The 21,990-nt window shown below is 34.9% G+C and overlaps 1 protein-coding gene across 8 annotated transcripts in view; it reads left to right on the forward strand.

The window, feature by feature from the left end:
- PsGEF (Protostome-specific GEF) overlaps positions 1–21,990 on the forward strand; it is a 66,663-nt gene that overhangs the window by 17,040 nt on the left and 27,633 nt on the right. For all 8 annotated transcript variants that reach the window (XR_012960183.1, XM_076133084.1, XM_076133093.1 and 5 more), the window contains exons 2-4: positions 3,509–5,886; positions 5,975–6,039; positions 6,216–6,403. Coding sequence is in view for 7 of the 8 variants with exons in the window: in XM_076133084.1 (XP_075989199.1) it covers positions 3,516–5,886; positions 5,975–6,039; positions 6,216–6,403 (2,624 nt within the window). In the remaining variant the exon portion in view is untranslated. The remainder of the gene's footprint in view (positions 1–3,508; positions 5,887–5,974; positions 6,040–6,215; positions 6,404–21,990) is intronic.

Genomic DNA, 21,990 nt, shown 5'->3' on the forward strand with positions numbered 1-21,990 from the left:
TGAAATTTGATATGAAGATTCCTTATAAAGTGTAGAGGAGCACTAAGAGAGGAATTTTGAAAATTCTCCTCGGAATGAAATTCCACGCAGGTAAAGCCGCAGGCAGAAAGCTAGTCTAACATAAATTAGAAAATACCAATAGCCCGTTCGAACCCCAGACCTCCTAGTCAGTAGTCATATACACTACCGCTTACACCATAGAGGGATACACATTTTATTTTGTAATAATATACTTAAATGAAAACTAATATGGGTAACAAAGTTTCACAGTTGTAAAATGTAAGGTAATTAAAACTTCGCTGCTCCAATGTTCCGAGTGATATTAGGTTAGTACTTAATTTGTTAAAACTAAAGTTCGCTTGTTAAAATGATAGTTGAATAGGTTTTATGTGAATTAAGCTAAATTAGTATTGTAATTAGTATAACCTGTCGATTTAAATGATAGAGATTAAGGCTTGTAAGTTGGACCGTAACTATTAATCTCTAGAACTACTGATCCTATTTCTAAAGGTACCTGTTTATGAGACTGAAGGCTGTTCCTACAGGAATACTTTTTTTTCTCGCAGGTAAATTTGCTACCCTTAAAGATACCCTAAAATTATTATCAAGTATCGACCCCGTTTAAAACCGTTAACTTTCCCAGAATTCAAAGAAATCATTTCTAAAAGTGAACGTTATTTATCCTTACATTTAGTTTAAATAAAAGAGACTGGTTGCATAATTTATTTCACATAATTCATGTACTATGGTCTGTTAACGTATCGTTGAACAAAATCATGTCGCTGCATTAAATCGGACAACAAACACATCGTAACCATTCGCTAAATTCAATTCTAGACGACAAAAACATCCGGCCATCTTGCCAGCCGAAGAAGACAAAGCTGACGTACCTACTACAGACAATATTAACTTTACACCGCCAATAAAAGCCTTATCTCCTCGATTTAGAGTATAATTTACAAAAATCTAAGTACACCAAGTAGTTATCTTCCTTTAATGCGACCAAAAAAGTTTTCATTCTAAGAAATAAAGAGCAGAATTGCTCGCTACAATGGCAACATAAAATTTGCTTTATCCCGTAACCGCTTCACAAATTCGAAAGATTCAAATTCAGAATCCGCTAAAACGTGTTTCTTTCTATTCAGCCAGCATCGTTGACGTCCAGCACGCACCATACGTTCCAAAAAGTATTCAGCTCTTGAATCTAAACCTTATTCCTACGTGATTTCGTTATTTAAAAACTATATCGGGGTGTAATAGCGTCTGTGCATTGACTAAGAAACGTTTTTTGTTCGCGACCCCACGTTTCGCGAGTCGAGACGTGCATTCGATATTAAAAAATGCTTCAGAAAATCTTAAATTCAATAGTAATTTGGTGTTGAATAGGTAGGGAGAGGATAATGTAAGTACGCCCTGTTTTTGCGGTGTTGTATTTAGTACGCGAATTTCTCGACTTGCATTGTGTACACACTGGTTTCTTGCCCAGCGTGAGTCTGTCACAGTGCTCGGGTATGAATGGAGCGACCGAGTTTCTAATTACACACTCAATTTGGTAGGTAAAGCGGGAAATATGAGTTATTGCCCTGGCCGTAACCGAGATGAAATCGGCCATATTAAATATTCGACAATACATTGGAAATTCTTGAACGGTTTAGCATAATAATGTGCTCTTATGATTGTATTTTAAAGCGATTAGTTGATGATTAGCCCATAATAACCGTGTGCCGTTGGGAGGCGTGCCATTTTAGAAATTAAAATTTGTTTGTTTTGCAAATGATGTCGCTGGGACGTCGAATTACGTAACCGGCGGGTTTCCAAATTGGTCTTTAAGATTTTCTAATTTGCTGTTTAACGTTACATTTTAAAATTCAATTGGCTTATAAACGACCTTTTGATGCCTAGGGTGAGTTTCAAGAGTCTGCTATGTAACAAAACAATTCAATATAATAATCTTATTCGAATATAATTTTGTACTTTTTCAGCTTAACGGTAAACTTCTTCTCCCTGTACTAGATTTATTTAAGCAGACACGTAGCAAGTCTTGAATAATGCCATAAGGATATTGCAATCTGAAGACAACATCCGAGTCTTCATAATAACATCAATTCGTTACAAAACTCTCACTATATTTGCAACATACATTACGCAACAACATCAAATATGCGTAGAACATTTATTTAAACGCGTAACTAAAGCGTCGATGAACGTCGCATTCCGAATTGCATACGCTCGAGACCACAAATGATCGAGTAACTGTATTAGAACCGTATTGGAAGCGATATGGTTTAATGTGGTCGCTTTAGACTGTGGTCTTCTTTGTGGTGTACTTGTTAAGTGGGTTGACCACAGTCCAATTGGAATAAATGAGCTGACCACAGCACAACTAGAATGAGTGGCAGAAATAGGCAATGTTTTGGATTTGTAGATCGTTTATTTATCTTTGCCTTCCTTTTTGTTTTAACACATTAGAAGTCAAGACCAACATACGGTTCGTGATTGGGAAAATAAATTCTTTACGATTTTATTAATTCAGTTGAATTAATCCAGGACAATTATTTTCTAATCTTGTCAAAAGATTTTGAAATTTAGGTGGTATTATTATTTCTGCTAGTAACCACACAGTTTTTATAATCTTCAGAATTCTTTATAAGTATGAACCCATTTGCAAAGCACCTCCTCCTAAAGAATAGTTCCGACCTTCCTTTCAGTCTCCAAGCGATTTACAATAGGCTTAAAGTCATTGCATGCCGAAACCCGTGAAGGAATGAAAAGAATGCGTCTCCATGAGGCGCGCATATTTTACGGTTCACACTTTACCACTCTCATATTATATATGCGTATCGGTATAAGACGGTAATAGGACATAATACTATGTTATAGCCTTTAACAGACGTTTAACACGCTACCGTTACAATAATGAAAACATTGATTTTATTATAGATAGTTTCATTCCGATTTGTGAATGTTAGAATAGATCAAGAAACGCCCAACTACTTAAAAACGTTATTAAAATATGCTACATTGATTGGATTACTTAGTCTTGTCTGTAACTTAATTAACTTAATCGTGAAGCCAATAAAGTCTTAGTAATTAAATACCTTATTATTTTTTAAGAAAATTACTACCATACATATTCACATCTATCATATTATCATATAGTTTTATGTTCATAAGAAAAACTCGTTGAAATTTCTAAGAAATGTAATACCTACTGACAAGACAACGGAATGGAATCCATCAATGTTTGCCAATACATTATACATGCGAATACATAATCCCTCATTCGGCGTGTGAACAGGAGACGTTGACATCTGTCTGTTGATGACAAACGATGCTTGTAATTGCTGGAAGCCATTACTCGCTTTTATTAATAGCTTCCCACGCAATTAGATGGATCGGAAAATGTATCATTGTATTCATATCTACAAAACTTTACTTTAAAAGCATACTCACTTGATTATAATATTTTAAAAACACTCACTTAATTAGTTTCTATTTTCATTTTCAGGGCCAAGATGCTTAAGTGGGCAGTTTACGGGAAGAAGAACCAGGAACTCCGGTCCAATGAGCTGGATAATGAAGACTGCGACTATCCTGATGGACCTTATAACAATAACAACAAAATAAGAAGGTCTTTAGATGCTCAAACAGTTAAAAAGAGCAAGAAGCCTAGCAGATATCAAAGAAGATCTCTAGGCTCAACAGCAGCTAGAAAAAACTTAAAAGCTGTAGATAAAGAAAACGTTAATTACATAGGAAATACACCAAATTACTTCAAAGAAGGATTTGTTAAGAAAGCTGAAGGGCTTGCGCTTAAAGATGTTAGTAATATCACACCTACTGGTACTCCAGTTAAGAGTTATGAAAGGAGAAAGTACTATCTAAATAGTTCTAAAGACGATATACCTCCTGACTTACCTCCTACACCACCAACTTACAGTAGAAGAGTAAGAGAAGCTAAGAAACGTAAACTAGAAATGGCGAGCGCTAACGACGTCTTTAGAAGAGATAGTTGCGTTTACAAGTCCGAGAGGCGGATCAAATCTATTGATAGAAAGTCATTCAGTCCTAAACTAAGTCACAGTACATCTGAGCCCTCTTTGAACGAACTCTCTGATAGATTGAGTGCTACTACTACAAGCAGTAGAAACTCTTTTGCTTTAGGAAAGCAAGTAAATAACCCAGTGTGTACAACAAAGACTACAACCGAAGGATTAGTCGAAATAGAATATGATGAAGATTTAGTTATCAACTGTATAGAAAAGCCCTTACCTATTATTCCTAATAGTACGGTAGAAAAGACAACATTGCCTATATTTGGCCATCATATTTTCATGGATAATCCGTTGTATTTTAATAATAATGATATTGGTCTGACAAATATACGACCATTGAAAAGGACGAGGAAGAAAACTAACGATTTTGAAAGTTCGTTCAAATCACCTTCAGTAGATAAGAAAGATGCTCATGCGCTAGTAAGAGAGGGCTGTTCACCTGTCTCTATCACTCCTCTATCAACAAAACTAGCGGCTCTCAGATTCAGTACTATAAGTACACATAGCAAGTCTCAAAGAGTTGCTTTTACTAATGACGTGACTGATTATTTTCCTAAAGTAGAGAACCCTTTTACTATTCCTCTAAGAGATGAAGAAAGTTCTACTGAAATGGAAAATAAATTCATCTTGGGTAAAGACACGACCAACAATGATACAGGTTCCACTGTTTCCACCACACAAATGGGAGACGTGACTCTTGAACGGATGATTGAGGATATAATCAAGAGTACTAAAATCATCAAATCAAAAAGAAGGATTCTAAACAAGGTTCCTGGTGAAGAAGAGAAAAGAATAGAGGAAGAAGTACCTTCTCTTGATACAGTGAAAGATTTATTCGTCAATCCTCAAGCGGAGAACAAAGCTAATTTGATCAAAGAAGCTAAATACGTGAACTTGTCTAGAGAAAATTCTGTATCACCGAAAAATACACCGACGAAGAAAATGCCTATACATCGAGTGAACGATAGACTGTTGAAGAACCTTCCTATTGGCTGTTTTATCCTAGATGATGGAGACGGCTACAATGAGAGAGAAGTAAGGACGCCCGACAATGCTATTGATGTGAAACGAAAGGCCAGCTCTAAGAAACGTTTCAACGTGCTAAGCAGGTCGCAGTCTATGAACATGTCAGTTAACAAGAGTAACTTGGGAACTGTATCATCTGAATCCACTCCTGACCTGTACTCAATGGCTGAAGAACGGGCTAGCCTTAGGTTGAAGCGTCAACGATGCATTCGTAGAAAGAAATCGACTGTTAGCAACGAAAGTCAATGGAAGCAGAAAGATCCTAAAACTTCTATTTTAACTCTTGACATTGGAATTCCAAGTCCTGCTACTGAACTGCCAAATACTTCCTTATGTGAGCCATTAAGCCCTCCACTGTCTCATCCAACTGAATCGGATGATTACCAGAATATTTCAATCAAATCTGATGTTTCTCATAGCAGCTTGATGCCTTACGACAACGCTCACAACAAAAGGTCCAGAGAACTCTTCGGCCTGACATTGGAACACGGCATCCCAAGTCCAATAACACCTGTTCCCAATCTCAAAAGACCAGGGAAAGTACTAAGTGAGGAACGAGCGCACAAGACAAGCAAATTAGATGAAGATTTATTACCTACTGAGGCTTTCACTCCCGTAATAGAGCATAAATCCATTAGGCGTTGTTTAACGTATTCTCCAGAGGAATACAGTATAAGTAGTAGCGAGGAAAAACGTAGGAGCGTCGCTAGTAATCGTTTAGAGCGAAGCAGCGAGCGTTTCCAAGCGCTCAAAGGGACTATAGATTTGGAAATTATGACGAGAAATGACGTCATTGACGTGCACGGTGAGTGGTGACTATCGACCTCATTTATTTTTATGTTATAGTGAAGTCACATTTGCGTGGTGTTCTGATCGTTGTGTTTAATTTGCAGTTATAAGGTGCCGCGATCTTCAAAGGTCTACAGGGAAAACGGATGACATCAACGCTTATGCGAAGGTCAGACTCATTACTTAATAGATACTTAAATTTACTCATTTCTTAAAATACTATTTTATCAGTTTTATTACTCAAAGAGTTTTATTACTATTTTATGAGTATTTTGATATATTAACAAAGCAAATATTATGAGTTGAATGCACTAGTTTAATGTTATATGTATTTTCTGTTCCCAGGTTGTCATCAGCGGTGTATCAGAAAGCCAGTCCCTTCCCCCTCAGAGGTCCATTTTCCAGCGTACTTCAGTCCTCTACGGCAAGCGCGAGCCGGAGTTCCAGAGGCACTTGAAACTACCACTCCCTACAGCTATCTACGACCATCAGATGCTGCACATCTCTGTATGGCACCGAGATAAGAAATACCGGTAAGTTATTTATTTAATACGCTTTATCATCGGTTTTAACAAGGTTAATTTACCGCCGAATTTTCTATTGTACAGAAACCATATTTAAGGAATATTGCTTAATATTTTTAGTTGTATACATTATCTGCTAAAACGTCTTAACTAACTCTTTAACTGAGTTATCTGGTAATAATAAAATGGTCCGTAATTATACTAAAGTAATAATATTTACAAGCATATTAACCATAAGGTAAAACAATCAAGATAAGAAAAATGGTAATTGCTGTTATTTGCAACCATGACATGACGGTCTAACGCCATAAAATAACGTATAACTTAACGCCATACGCAGTGCCACCCACATTTTCTATAGTGTGTATATTTTCTATACTTAACTATTTATAAGCCTTTCCCCATAGACAACTTGATAAATTCTAGTGTACAACAACCTATAGCAATGCTAATCTTGATTTAAGCGATTTTCTACCACTAACGACTCTCAACAAATTTTATATAAAAATCAGATCAGCGCGATTCCTTCAAAACAACGGTTTCCAAATGATTGATTCGAGAAAAGAAAGTAATGCAGAGGCGAATTGTGTAAGACGTATCGCGTATGACGATATACTGTTTTGTTTTGCTACACCATCAAGGAAACGAGATGAATATCAATAAGGAAAATGGGCAACTGAAAACGAATCTCATCATTCATTAAGAGGATACGTTTTTATCAACCTTTTAGACAAGGGAACATGTAACGTACATACGAGTATATCGTGTGTTTCTGTGCTTTAATTATTATTTAATAATTATTCGTATTATGATACTTTTTTATTTTTTAGCCGACGTTTCGATCAAATTCCATATAATACTGAAATTCATAGATTTTTAACAAGTCAAAGACAATCATGACACGAATGTCCGTTATGATCGTGAATATAAAGTTCATCTAGTAAGCGGAAATAGTTTTTTTAAGCTTTGTATACTTTGGTATCAAAAGACCATACGTAAGTTATCAAACTATTTTATAGCCCTATGTGGTGTCTCACTACTAGGCAATGGCCTCAAAAGCGACAATATTTACGTAAAGGTATTTAATGAAGTGATGCATCTCTGTTTTAACCTCTAAAACAGCGAGCTATAAGTATAAAAACATAGACATGGTACTTCCATAAAACTAAAATAAAATTCTAATCAAAACAAGCCTATCAATTTGAACGTCTCCTCAACGGTAAGAGGTAATCCACCATTAAGCCAGGATTATGGCGCCACTAAAACAGATTAATTATTCTATCTATTATTAAATAAACAATACACTGTTATTTAATGGAAAACGGATATTCTATAAAATTATATTTTTTTAAAGAAATAATTATATTATAAATTCAGGTCAGTCAGAAAGGTTTCTGGAAATTTCTCAACCACGCGAGTGCTAGTGTGTGTCTGTTAGGTGTATGTAATACAAATGCTTACTTAGCTAGCTATATATAGAGCTTTGTTATTTTATTTATGTACAAGGTATACACAAACAAGTTAATGATAACACATAACATTTCCATGGATTTTTTTTCTTGCCTGTAGTAATCTAGGTATCTACGTAATTTTTTACATTATTAAATTTCACTCTTCAGATATGTATAATATATCGGTTAAAACTCTGATTCAATTCAAATCTCACTCAACTTAAAAATTAACCACCTACAAAGCCCCTAAAAATTTCACTAACAACTCATTTATTCTCATTTTATTACCTTCAGAAATTCAGGTTGGAAACGCGTACGGTACTGTATAATTCACAGAATATGATATCAGTTCGAAACGTGCGGTGTAAAGTTGTTGCATGATTGCGTTGTGAGTTACAATGTTTCTTTGTAATATGCTCTGTTGTTCGGCTTAGTGGGCTTTACATTTTAATGTTACTTCTATATTATTTGTGTGGAGCTTCCGACGGTAAACGTGCTCCGATGGGCTTTATGGTTTTACTTTATTCACATGTTGGGATTTGTTCCTTTTTCGTCTACTGCTTTGGATGTTAGTGTAGTGTTTTGTCTGGTTGAAATTAGAAATTAAACGAAAATACCCATATGACTCCAGTCACACTCTTGTAGATCAGATACTGAAGAATATAATATTATGAATGATTATATACACACGTAGAATCACACCTTTTTCCCAAATGGTAGGCAGAGACCAGAAAAATCCACTTGGTACGATTCTTACAAACTTCCCTTGCATTATTCACAACCATATATCTTGTCAAACAGACCTAGCGTTCATTTTAGATAGCATTCCAAATTAAAAACGTGCACGGGTATATTACCCAAAATAATATTAATAATCTCTTAATCTCGTCATAAAATTTACTGCTGCGGACAGCTGTAAATTTACGAAGAATAGACGAAGATATCAAAGTGCTTTTTACCAAAGGACAACTTTGCTGCTTCAAGATTCATAGCTACCTGAGTTAGTAATTACCTGTAAACGAACTGTAACTTAATTTAACTTAGCTAAAGACATGACACTGGTTATTAAAACTTATTATTGAAGGCTCGATTCTAGAGAACTTCGAAATGACACTAACCGGCCATTAAAATTTTATACAGCGATAGACAAGTTAGCAATATTGAGACGACATTGGGCGAAATAGTTTTATGTAAAGTAGGTTTCTGGAATAGGAGGGTGGATGTGAAAAATAGGAGTCATCAAAAATATTTATTGTCTTATCAATTCGAGCAAAAGCAGCAAGTTCTCAAAACATGAAAATGGAAGCGTCGGGAATAATCACACTTAAGTTATAACCTGTATTTTCTAGGTAAATAAAAATGCAAACATAGCGTGGCGTGCCGTAGTGTTTTATTCACTTTTCCCTGTATATTCCAGTTTCATACATAAGATATTGGGGGTGTAGAAGCGAGGGGTTCAGTAGACCTGCGCAGCTCGATCGATTGGCGCTCGACGCAAACCCGGCCAGTTCTGTGGCCGTCTCAGCGAGGACACAAGTCCCGTTTTTGCCGCGTTCATCCATATACGCATAGATTTTTAAAGTGCCGTGCTGTGTTGTGATTGTGTGCTCTTTTTTTTAATAAAAAGGATTGAGTTGTAAAGGGTAAGGTTCGTAGACGACATTTTTTTAGTTTTTTTTTTCTGTTGTACAGTAACAAGTGTTAGTTTTTTCGTGCGAATACTACGTTGCTAACTGACGTTTTTACTTTTTTCTTTCAATTAGAACCAATTTTCAAAATTGATCTTTATTTATTATTAACCACCATATTTTCATCTACATAAAATAAAAAACCTACATAACATTATTTTACCAAAATATCATTTTCTAAAAATTTTATAAAAAATACATAATTGGCTTTAAAAACCTCAAACTAAAAAAAAACGCTTCTACAACAAGTGTGCTCTTTACCTACGTACAATAGATACATACATTACCATAGACAATTATAACTAGGCATAGACAACTTTCTTGTACCCTGGGAACGCGTGCCGTTGTGCAACCTCTTTTGTCGGGACTACAGGTTACTAGGCTGGCAAGGATAACACACTAACATAGTATCCTAGTCACACCCCTATTTTTAAACCCATCATCGGCTTAGCCTTTTTGTAACTATCTTGTTACTTTTTTTAACTAACCCGCAACACAATTAATGATCTTTTTATTTTCCTTCTGACTTTTCCTTAAGAACGCTTTGTTTCAAAGGAAATTGCATGAGATACGGAAAGCTATTATTTTTTGTATCGTTTTGTGTCCTTTTACGGTAATAAAAACCTCTGGAAATTGTAACAAATATTTAGTGCCTGCGGCTACCTAATAAATATAACACAATCATGGTAACAATTTATATGAAGTAATATACCACTGGTAATCTGAAGCATCAAAAGTTATCATTTAAATAGGTATCCAATGAACTAATAACTACATATATGGGCAAGCTAAAAGCTTTTATAATCTGTCCTAATGTCATATTGCTATGGCGTCTACAAAGTCTCATAGGTAATTTAAAACCGTTTCTTAACATAAATACTATAGTGACGTAACTTATACCGAAATTAAAGGTTAAAAAATACATCTTAAAATTAACTATTTTTTTCCCATTCATGCAAGTTTATAAAATAAATTACTCCTGTCTTCAAAGGCCTATCTGGCCCTTTAAAAAATCATATACCTTGTTTTTTTATCCTAGAACTTTTAAGGTAACCAAATCACCCCCTCCTCCTTTCTGGGTCAATCTATCCAGCCTTTTAAAGAACCAATCCCTTGTTACTTAGGCCTAGAACTTTTAAAGTTACTAACTCACCCCTCTTACTTTCTACTTTACTACTTACTCAAAGAACTAACAGAAAGAAATACATTTCTATTCAAGATAAACCACCATCATCATAGGCCCCTTTCTGTCCACTATTGTACATAATCATGTCTTCCCCACAGAACTCATTCTTCAGCTCTTCGTCTCAAAATCTCAACATACTCCTTCTCACTAATTCCATAAAGGCTTAAGTCAACCGACGCTAAAGCCACTTACAACTATTTGTAATACAGAAGCAATAACACTAATGCCTTTCCCAGTTACAAATCTAAATAAGCTGTTAAGCTCTCTACTAGGGACCGAAGTACATTGATATACTGTTTAAGTAATTTATAGGGGATTAAAAGCTTTTAAAGACAGTATTTACTACTAGTTCTTGAGTCTAGCTGCTAATTTTGTGTCGGTTTTTCTTCTCAACTGCAACAAATATTTGTGAGATTTGTTGTGTTGATATATTAGTGTTAGCAACCTTTTTTTGAAATTGCTTACGTACACACATTTACGAAAAAGGTGTCATGAGGTCTTTAGTTAGTAACCCTAGCATTGCTTTATCTTTGGGAACCCGGTTCTTTTACAAACCTTTCGGGCTTAAAAAGGTGGTATATAGAGGTACTTTACGTGCGGCCCACTCCGGCTTCGCCCATTTAAAAAATTACTTTTCAGGTAGGTTTCAGTATAGAATCTTAGCAAATTCTACACTGAAACCTACCTGAGATCGCTCTGTTTATTGATGAAAACTGTGTGAAAATCCGATCAAAAGATTTTGGAAAACAGACACATAGACGCGGACATATGTATTGTCAGGATTGCTATCATTGTTCGGCCCGTAATTGCACCAAAATAATGATGTTTTAATTCAACTGAAGCGTTTACATACATTTTCAATCAGCTTCTTAGTATTTAACCTAATAATAACCTTTCGTGATACTAAGATCTTGTAAGTCATGCCCTACTTGAGTGTTATCGGCTTTTATTGTGTTCAAACACACAACACCGCCTATTATTTATATCCAACTATACTATAAATCAGATTGTTATGTTAATATACTAGTTTATAAACAATGAGTCATGCTTCTAGAACTGAATCCTTAGAGAAGTATAATTATTTCCCGTGTTTGCAGTTCACGATGTTGTGCCAAAGCTTTAGAGGCTTCTGAAGATCTTTCTGGAGACTTAAATATTTGATAATTACTATAATTTTATAAAGACAACACAGAAATAGTTGGAATCAATTTGCTAACGTCTCTTTTCGCTTACAAAAACTAGTCGCTATTCGACACTTAAGTCTAGATTATTTAAAACAACACATAAGAGTTGCATTCCACCTATAAAACTACCCTCACATTTACGCAGAGAAAGTAAACACGGCATGACTGTGACTGCCAATTTCCTCATTCTTAGTTATAGAAAATATAACCTCATATACACAGGCGTTATTGCCCCAATATTGTACCCAAAACTGTGTAATAGAAAACATAAAGAACACCGAATCCCATACTATCATAGTAACAGTCTTTATATTTAGTAACTATCTCATATCCCGGGAACTGAATACCAAAAACTGCACCTTTGTTGCTTCGTACATCTCATATGAAGCCTGAAAACTGTTTTCGGCATAAACGGGGAAACCAATAACAGTATAATAAGGGACTTTCCCTTTTACCTTGAAACAGCAATTTTTGAATAATTCACACGAAACGAAGTCATGTTTAAATTACTGCATTATTTAGTAAAGAGGGAATTCTCTCCCTGATACGGGGTGAGATGAAATCATGTTATATGTAATTTATGAGATGAAGGGTAAATTAATTAGCACTCGCGTCGCTTGTTAAGAGAATGTGTGATCTCTGCATGCTTGAATTCTTTGAATAAGTTCACGGATTTTGAGACAATATGCACGCGTGTGAGAAGATATTTCATTATTTTTCTTCTTTACAAGATTCCTCAGTAATTTTCCGCTCATGCTTGCTTTTTTATCTGGATTTCGTGGTCCTACTATCGGGTATGTTAGTCGAAATGAATTTTGATAATGATTTTTCCCTATTTTACTTTCGTGTAAAGGACAGAGTATTTTTAAGTTAACCATGATTTAAACTAGAACCGGGAATAATAAGAGAATCGACAGTAAAAACAAAATGTACATTACATTGTAAATGACGAAACGCAGGTGTTTTTCCATACACCTCTTCCTACACCATCGATTACACTGGCATGATATTATATATGTACAATAGTCTAGAAAAGAATCTCAAAGATTTTGTATCCGTTCTCATTTACTCACAGGAATCTAGATTCCCTATCAAAAGAGGCTTTTGTGTATATCCTACTAAAAAAACAGCCTCTTTCTTTCTAGTGGTTAGTGCTAATGTCAAAGTTCTTCTACCCGCAAGGCCTTCAATTGTTTGTGACCCCCACAGCTCTAAATGTCATTGCTTTAAACGCTCTTGAAAACTTTTAGTTTTTCCCAACCTCAAAGGTCAGACGATGTGCTTCTAACCTATTTTGTGGCACTTAAACTAGTATTTTCAAAGGGAATAACTAATAATCAGGACACTTTAAAAAGACTATCTGTGTCACTCGAAATTCTCCTTCCACACTGTTGCAAATATTTGTATAACAGTTTTTAGAAAGTAAGCTGCCGCACAATTTTATATATTTTTAACAAATGTACAAATGGTAGGCACAAATTACCCATATTCAAATAATAATATCATGTAATTCCATTTAGGTTTCGAAACAATGACTCCTATTTTCAATTTGTTGTAACCATCTTACATCGCAAACTTTAGGCTGAGCTAGCAACCCGTTTGCTTTTTACGTTCAAACATAAAAACAATGTGTTATTCTTTACCTAGTGTGCCTAAAACCATTTTATTGTTTCCCATACATAAGTAAAGTGGTAAAAAATGGCCAGTCTGCAGTACATATGGGTGTTCTCCGGGGAAATCTATGAAATAAATGTGTAATACATACGGTTACCTATCTCTTATTCATGCTTGAAGGCTCTACGGCCTATGTTTATCTGTGGTTTGTATTACCTGAAAAATATATAGGCGGATTCAAGTAGGGCACTAAAGCAGTCTTTTCAAATTTATGTTTTTGTGATTTCCTACTTTTTTGTGTTTACCAAGAGGTTGGCTAGATATGGTGGTCGATTTTCACTATAAACACTAAAATCACGATATTTGGTAACTGCCACTTAAGTTTTCAATATCGTATTTAAACATTGTATTACTTAATTAATGGTCAAAAATGGTAATCGCCTGTTTTCCGCCTTTATAAAAACCTTTCCCTTACATTAAGGAATTTTAACAAAACAATAAGCGAATCGGTTGAGCCATTCTCGAGTTTTGCGCTTAGCAACACATTCGGCGACTCATTTCTAATATAAGAAGAAGATAAACCGTAACATTATTGCACATTATTATTTCAAAAAACAATTCACAACTCATTTCAACATGAATTCCTTAACAAACACCCCAGTAAAATAACTGTTACTTAATAAAACTGTTTGAAAGCTCTCCGGAGCCGCGCCCACTAATCCTGACCACTCTTGGCATCGCGCCAGTGAGCTGTAATGATGGATCACAGCGTCGACTCCCGGGTTATGCAAGGATAACGAACGGTGACGCAATTAGTTTCTACTTGAAGTTAACACTTGACAGCGAAAGTTATGCAATGTTATTTTTTTAGCTTGATGTTTTTGACTACGAATTTCTCGTATAGAATTTTAACCTATATTTTTAGACATGTTCTTGGAAAGTCAATGACAACCCAGTTACCTGGGTAAAAACTACCTATATCTAATAGTCTTCTAATAACAATTATATGAACACTAAATGAATAGTTTCTATTCAAATTGTTATTTAAATATTATCAATGTGTTTTATTCTCGTATTGGACTCTTGAGCCCTGAACGAGCGTTCACTTATGCTAGATGATTCAATCTTAAACATCTGGCTAAATAGGTAAATAATAATGATACGTATATGCGTATAATTTTTAAACATTGTCGTCTATATTGAATTACTTCACGTCGAACAATTTAATAATATTATACCTTTCAATTATCTAAATTGAATATATTGAAAATAGATTTACCTCTTTCAAAAGTAATCAATGAAAATACCTTTACCGGAAAAGGCTACACTGTTCAAACTTTCTATACCAACAATTGATTAAATCAATTCAAAGTTTAACTAAACAGCTTCCAAAATAGATTCCCTTTACATTCCTATTAATAAACATACGAAATATCAATAACCAATTTATAATAAAATTATACGAAAATAACATCGGAAAACGTATAACTCTACTACTCTAACGTACCTCTTTTCTAGTAATTCGGTGATATAGCCTATAATTAGAGGTTAGAGCTTATATTACTGAAGCGAAGGCGTGGCGAAAGAGGAAATTCGATATTAAAATTTGTTAAATCCGTACGAAATATCTGGTTCAAAACCAAAATCAAATCAATTATTCATTTAGGTCAAATATTGACTCTTATGAAAATGAATAAATATACGAAATATCAATAACCAATTTATAATGAAATGATACGCAAATAGCATCGGAAAATGGGGATAAATTCAGGGCACTGTGGTTGACAGTGTTTAAAGTGAAAGTTATATGAGGTTAACTCATAAGCGATGACCCGGCGCTAATGTGACCTTAAAACGGGGGCCGTGTGTATATATGTGTGTGTAGATAATTATGTAGACTATAGGATGTTCGAGCTTTTGTGTGGGGAGGTTTTCAGTTCGATAGTTCAGGTTGTATTCTTAGGAGGAATTTGTTTGAGGTTTAACTAAGGCTAAGGTTAAACTTGAGAATTAAATTTAATAGCGTACTACAAATTTTATCTTGAGTCGATCTCGAAACGTTTTGTATAATGCAGGGATTAATTAAAAAAATGTAAATAGTTTTCAAGAAAAATTGTTTAATAATCTTGTCTTCATGATATTTAGAATACTAGCTAGCTCTGAAATTAATAGCATAACGCTTAGATCGTATACCAATTGAAAACTAGAATAAAGAAATACAAAAAAAATATATCAATAACCACACTGGCAATCTGTGTTAATTAGCCAAACCGGTAATCAAACTCAAGAACTCACAATAATGGCAATAGCTAACTAACTAACAATACAGTTTACACATCAAAGAAATGCAACTCGCACTTCACCTACTGTTCTGCTGACCTCAAACATATAGCAAGTCATATGCACAAGACTAATATAAAAACTGTTATAACAGTAAGATTTAATAGCCGATCATATTTTATTACAACTATTGTTGAAGTAAAATTGCATTTATAGTCTCTCTTGAGTGAAAACTTGAGGCTGCCGTCTATATTATTTATCTAAAACGACACCTGTTATAAAAAAAAAGGAAAATATAGGTACATTTAAAGACCTACGTCTAGCATTACATTAACATCTAAATATTATAATGTAATTTTTTTAAGTCAAGTATTAGTTAATCAGTAACACGATTATTAACTTCTATTGGCTACCGGCAACCGGCTGGCTATCGAGAACTTTTGTATGAAAATCTTAACAGCGCTCTAACGAGCACCGAGGGAATTATTTTTTGCAGTATAATTCAAACGCCAAACTCTCGAAACTCCATAGAGCGACTGTAGAGAATCGCGGTACGGTAGAGTTCATTTTCAATCAACATCACACATCTATCCGATTCACTTTTGGGCACTTATCCGTAAGAATAAATAGTCCCTAACTTTTTCAAGCAACGGACGTAACAAAACAGATATAACAACTTAAAGTAATTACTATACCATTAAACTAACGAAAAAATATCTTTAACTTACTAAATTAACTTATTTTTACCATCTTACATATTTAAAAAGGTCACCTACACATCCATATACAGTAAAGGTCAAACTTAGAAAAAACCTTTTACATTGAACACCAATAATGACCTATCACGATAAAACAGGCGGCTTAATTGGAAACTTCTGATTAATAACTCTAATAAAGGAGGGAACAGACCTCTTGTGTAGTAGTTCGATAATATAGCTTGTAATTCATTGTAAGTTAGAGCTTATAATAGCGGAGCGAAGGCGTGGCGGAAGCGAAAATTTTATGTTCGTTTAATTTGTTAGTTTGTATGAAGGTGTTTAGTCTCAAAATTGGATTGTACTGATTACAGTGCATTGCCTCGCCTTTGCTTCTGTGCAATGTGACTTTAGTAATATCCAAATGTTCGATTCAGATCACTAGATGAGAGTCTCATTACTGATAAGAGTATAAAATTCGAAACTAGTACACACACCCTTTACCCATTTAAATATACGTTTCAAATCTCTTACCAATTTGTGAAAGTTCCAGAACACAAGTCTATTAACCCAATGCCCGACACTAAAGTCACACTGAGACCGTTGTATTCCATTGATTTAGCCATCACATAGACATTCAGAACCTTTATAAATATTGATATACAAACTTTCATATGCAATAACTTCGAAGTGATATTACATATAGCAGCCGCATCTGCACATAAATCGCAAGGTACACTTCAATCAATATTGTTTTACCAACTATTTTTCAAGGGTATTGTAGGCGACTGCAATTTCCCGCCCGTCAATATTGACCTACAGGCTTCACCGTGAGAGCTCGCCTTTTGTTCAGCCTTCAGTGTATTACTAGGAAACGTTTTCCACCTGTACTTGACACGTCCCGGCTTTGGAAAGTCTGTGTAAGTAGGATAGTGTTCTTGCTACCTTTTGAAGTGTCCAAGCGTAGGTTCATGTATTTTTTATTTATGTTTTCAATTTTGTATACAGTGCGAATAGTTTTACCCGTTTTGATTGGAAATATACATATGTATGTTGAAATAAGTTGCAATTAATACGTGTCGAAATAGAAGCTGTCTTTTGCATTCTCAAACTCCCAAAATCGCACATTTGAACTGGCGGAACTGGCACCCAAATAGCTAAATTAACTATAAAAATTTTCTAGCACAGACTTTAACATTTTTCCCAAAATGTTCATCTGCAGAAAGTACGCATTCAAAAACCACAAATAATATTGACATAATAAACACTCCATTAGACTCAAATCCCATCAGATTCTATAGCCACCACACTACGCACTCCATTTGGCAACACTATCTGAATGTGTTTTAAAACACACATATGGACTTTTGCCAGGAATAAGATGCCCTTTTTAACCTTTTACGTTCCTTCCCTTATTATTTCCAAGTAGGGACTGTAGTGCTGATCCGTTTCTTACGATTGCCATCTGACCTCTAAGGGATAATGATATTGGAACGTTAGACTAGTTGTTAGGGCATTCGAAGGTAGATTTTCTACAATCGGTACTATTGCCGACGGGTTTTTATACAGTCAGTCGTTAGTCGATAGTGGGAAGAAGTCATCCGACTGGATGATTTTTCTTTTAACGTTTTTACTTTGCGACGCACCTTGCAGGCTTAATTCCGCGCGATTTTGCTACCAACTAATACTTTAACTATTTGTCATACATTTATTTTTGTGCAATGAAGGGTGAATCCGTTCTGTATAAAGTATTGTACGTAGTTAATACAAATGAATAGAAATTACTTACGGTACATAACATTAAATCGAGAGATTATAGTCACTCTATTTCTAGAATTCTTGCTGAAAGGTTACAGTACAATATACTGGACAGTAGAATTTATAAGGAGCTCTAGATTCACCTACTTCTAAGATGTTTATAGTTGGGGCCGAACGAAGGACACGCGGGAGTGACTAAGCTACAAAATACTGCTCTTTCGGGATTCAGCCGTATCGACTTTGTAACATCGATTGATAAGTTTATACGCTCGACATATCTTTGTAGAACTCTCAGCAGCTGAATTATTTATTACACTGTACGTATTTTTCTTGGTGTAGTTTAGACGAGCTATCTTCTTTGTTCCTTTTATTAGGTCGTCACTGCCTTATAGTTTCCTAACAGCTGGGAAAGCGATTTATGTCTATCTCCACCCTTTCTAAATGGTTAAATTTAGATTGCTTTAACTTTAATACGGCTTTAATTCATGTGTAGTCAAAAATAGTAGTGGAAATTACACGTTCAACTTCCTATTATTAATCATTTATATACGTACTTACATAATTACAGGCCTTTCTCTCAGAGACCAAAACACCACCCTTTGCTGTGATCCAAACTTCTTTTACTTTATTCTCATCCATGTATCTTGTCATACATGCCAGTTATGAAATAGTCTCACGACCACACTTTATTTAGACGCTCTCAAAATTTACCAAGTATCTTGATCAAATATACAACAAGCTAAGCACCTCTACTTATCAATAAGTGTGAAACTGTGGCAGTAGTCTCACGGGGGCGTTATGTGTGCCATAAACACCAACTGTCCTATCCTCCGTCGTAAACGATCAGTAAATCTACGACCTCTCGCTGTTATGGCGATGGTTTAGGACATCGTAAACTTTGTGTTGTCTAGTTAGCAGAACGGGGGCCTATTGGTTATAAAACGATATATCTTTTGAGTATTTGTCCATTCAGCGATAATTTAAAATCTGTTGTGTTTATTTAAACAAGACTAATTAGTCGTTTTTGTTAAATTTAAATAGAAGGGTAACGTTCACTATTCGCGCTTGAGCAGCGCAATATGCTCTGCCTTATAACAGTACCTGGCATTGGGACAGCAAAGAGTTAAACTATAATTAGTCGTTCAGTTTCTATAAATGATATCAACAAAACACGTAGAATATTGGACTACGCAAACCACCGGTTTCTGAGTACATTTAGCGGTAGTTTATCTATTCAATAGCGTTGAAACTCATATAAAAAAAACGAAATTAAATAGATAAACTACCGCTAGATGTACTCAAAAACCACACAATACTGCGTTTTAAAGCGCTTACTTATCGCAATAAATATAATATCGATAATGGATTATCACATTCACTGATTCACCCGGATGAATAACTAACACATAAATTCATCGTCCCAATTAATTGAACGAACGCGTTCAATGAAAGACTGAACGTCCAAACAAAACTAGACACTGGAAAATCCAATAAAAGCTGGGTAGATCAATTAATTCTGTGTCCATTAAAACCGAACGGTAAAAAGGGATGAATTAATTTGCTATTCGTTAAAACCTTCCCTTACATAAAACATAGGCAACATAAACTGCACCCTGTATAAGCCATCAGGGAACTTTTTGAGCGTCCAACTTTTACACTAATGCTAAGCCTGCTAAAGGGGTTCGGCAGACTCGTGTTGACGCTGCAGAGGCAGGGCTGTCACGCGAAAGATAATGTTTTTCTTCTTTTATCGAAAATGGGACAAACGTAATAGAAATCAATACTCATAATACACATTCTTTTGATAATACTTTCGCTATTCGTTAAGGAATATTTATGTAGATTTGTTGAGAACTTTATAATTTTATAATATTAACGTAGATACCTATAATAAAGCAACAAACATATAAAGGAACTCTTATATTTTTATATTGCAGAAATAACCAAAACAAAATATATTATAGACATAATATCGAAATGTTTTTAGCCAAAATTTATCACAAAAGTTTACCGTTCCAATTTTCAAAATCCTTTAAATCCCAAACATGAAAAGTAAGGGTGCGTGTTTAATCATATTTACCGTAATACCGTTCATTGACAAAACCGTAAACGGCGCAAAGTTACGGTTCTTTGGTCTGAGACCGCGTACACTGGGACGCGAGGACAATAAAATGTGAACAATGGAGTCGGAATAATTAGCCAAGTTTTGTTTAATGTTGAAACTTGTTCGTCTGATGGGTTTGTTTATTTATTTTATGTAAAATATTGTATCATTTTGAATGGGGTTTCTCTCTAAATATAGCGCATTGCTAGAAAGTCTATGTGAACAGTTTTATAAAGAATCTAATTGTGATTTTACAAAACGACACAGTAATCCATTTCATATTAAATACGAATAACATTCTGCGTGCATCTAACTGAAGCAAGAATATTTCAATATAGATGATATCGATTAAGAATTAAACCTTTATTACTAACATCAGAATTTAGAAACACATCAACCAAATATTCACAGCAAAGACTGATACAATCTCAAATCAAATCACAAATATTCAAAAAAGTCCATCCACCACCCTGGCAGCCCTATTCCCCCTCTAGAGAGCAAACAGGGGAGTGAGTTGGTCACATTTTCCTCTGCCTGTTTGCGCCGTTCCGCCAGCAAATTATTTTTATGTATGTTTGTTTGCCACTCACTTTATAGCCCTCTTCTCCGTTTGATTGGACTGCTTTAGGATCACCGTTTTAGGGGATGAAAGGGATTAATAAGGGTAACAAGTTTAATACCTTTTTGCGGTTCGTTCTGCAGCATATTGGCTTGTTGGTTTAAAAGCTTTTGGGTAATTTAATTATTGTATGTAGTATTATGATGGCATGTACTGTGGCAGGCTACGTAATGTAATCACTCGGCTTTTAATTGATTTTAAACCATCCATTCAACTTGTCCTGCTTTCGTACGTGTGTGTGACGATATGCCATATTTCGTGGATGAAATTTACCAATGTAACTTCATCCAAGTCTTACTAACTAGTTCTCAATTCTTGATGAAATTTAAACATGCCATTGCAAGGGTCTGTCATTAATCCATACAGTTTCATACATCATAGACATTTAGAATTGTTTTGATATTCACCATATACTGTCACACGATAACCATTATACATACGATTTATTTTAACGTTTCAAAATGTCAGCCAAAAAATCTTCATTAGCAATTTCACATAACCTCAAAATCGATCCACCACACTGACCTATTACCATTCCATTAGACATAAACTAAAAACTTTGTATTGAGCCTCTCCCTGTTCCATTAATACTATACAGTATACAGCAGGCCGTGTCATAACCGCCGCGTTACGGCATTTCGCTCGTTACACTTTCAGTTAACTGAGAGTCAAAGGTTAATGGTTTTCGAACTCGTTAACTTCTAGTTAGACGGCAAACTTACTTGTTTGATGAGTATTTAAAGGTAGATTTGGATTGCTGAGTAGTTTTTAGTGGGATTGTTTGCTTCTCGCTTTAACTTACCGATAAGTTTGAGATGGATGATTATAGTGTTGCTACAACAATTACTGTAACATGACTTGTTAATTAGTGACGTGTCATCATTAGTCTCTTTTGAGTCTTTAGTCACCAGTGTCTTCAATAGTCATCTCTCTTTCTTCTTTTTCTTTTCATACACAGAAACATTCTTATAGGTTTCTATCACTGTCTTCTTTCTTGCATAAAATACATCATCATAA

Source organism: Anticarsia gemmatalis, chromosome 2 (genome assembly GCF_050436995.1).
Source record: "Anticarsia gemmatalis isolate Benzon Research Colony breed Stoneville strain chromosome 2, ilAntGemm2 primary, whole genome shotgun sequence".
NCBI classification, from domain to species: domain Eukaryota; kingdom Metazoa; phylum Arthropoda; class Insecta; order Lepidoptera; family Erebidae; genus Anticarsia; species Anticarsia gemmatalis.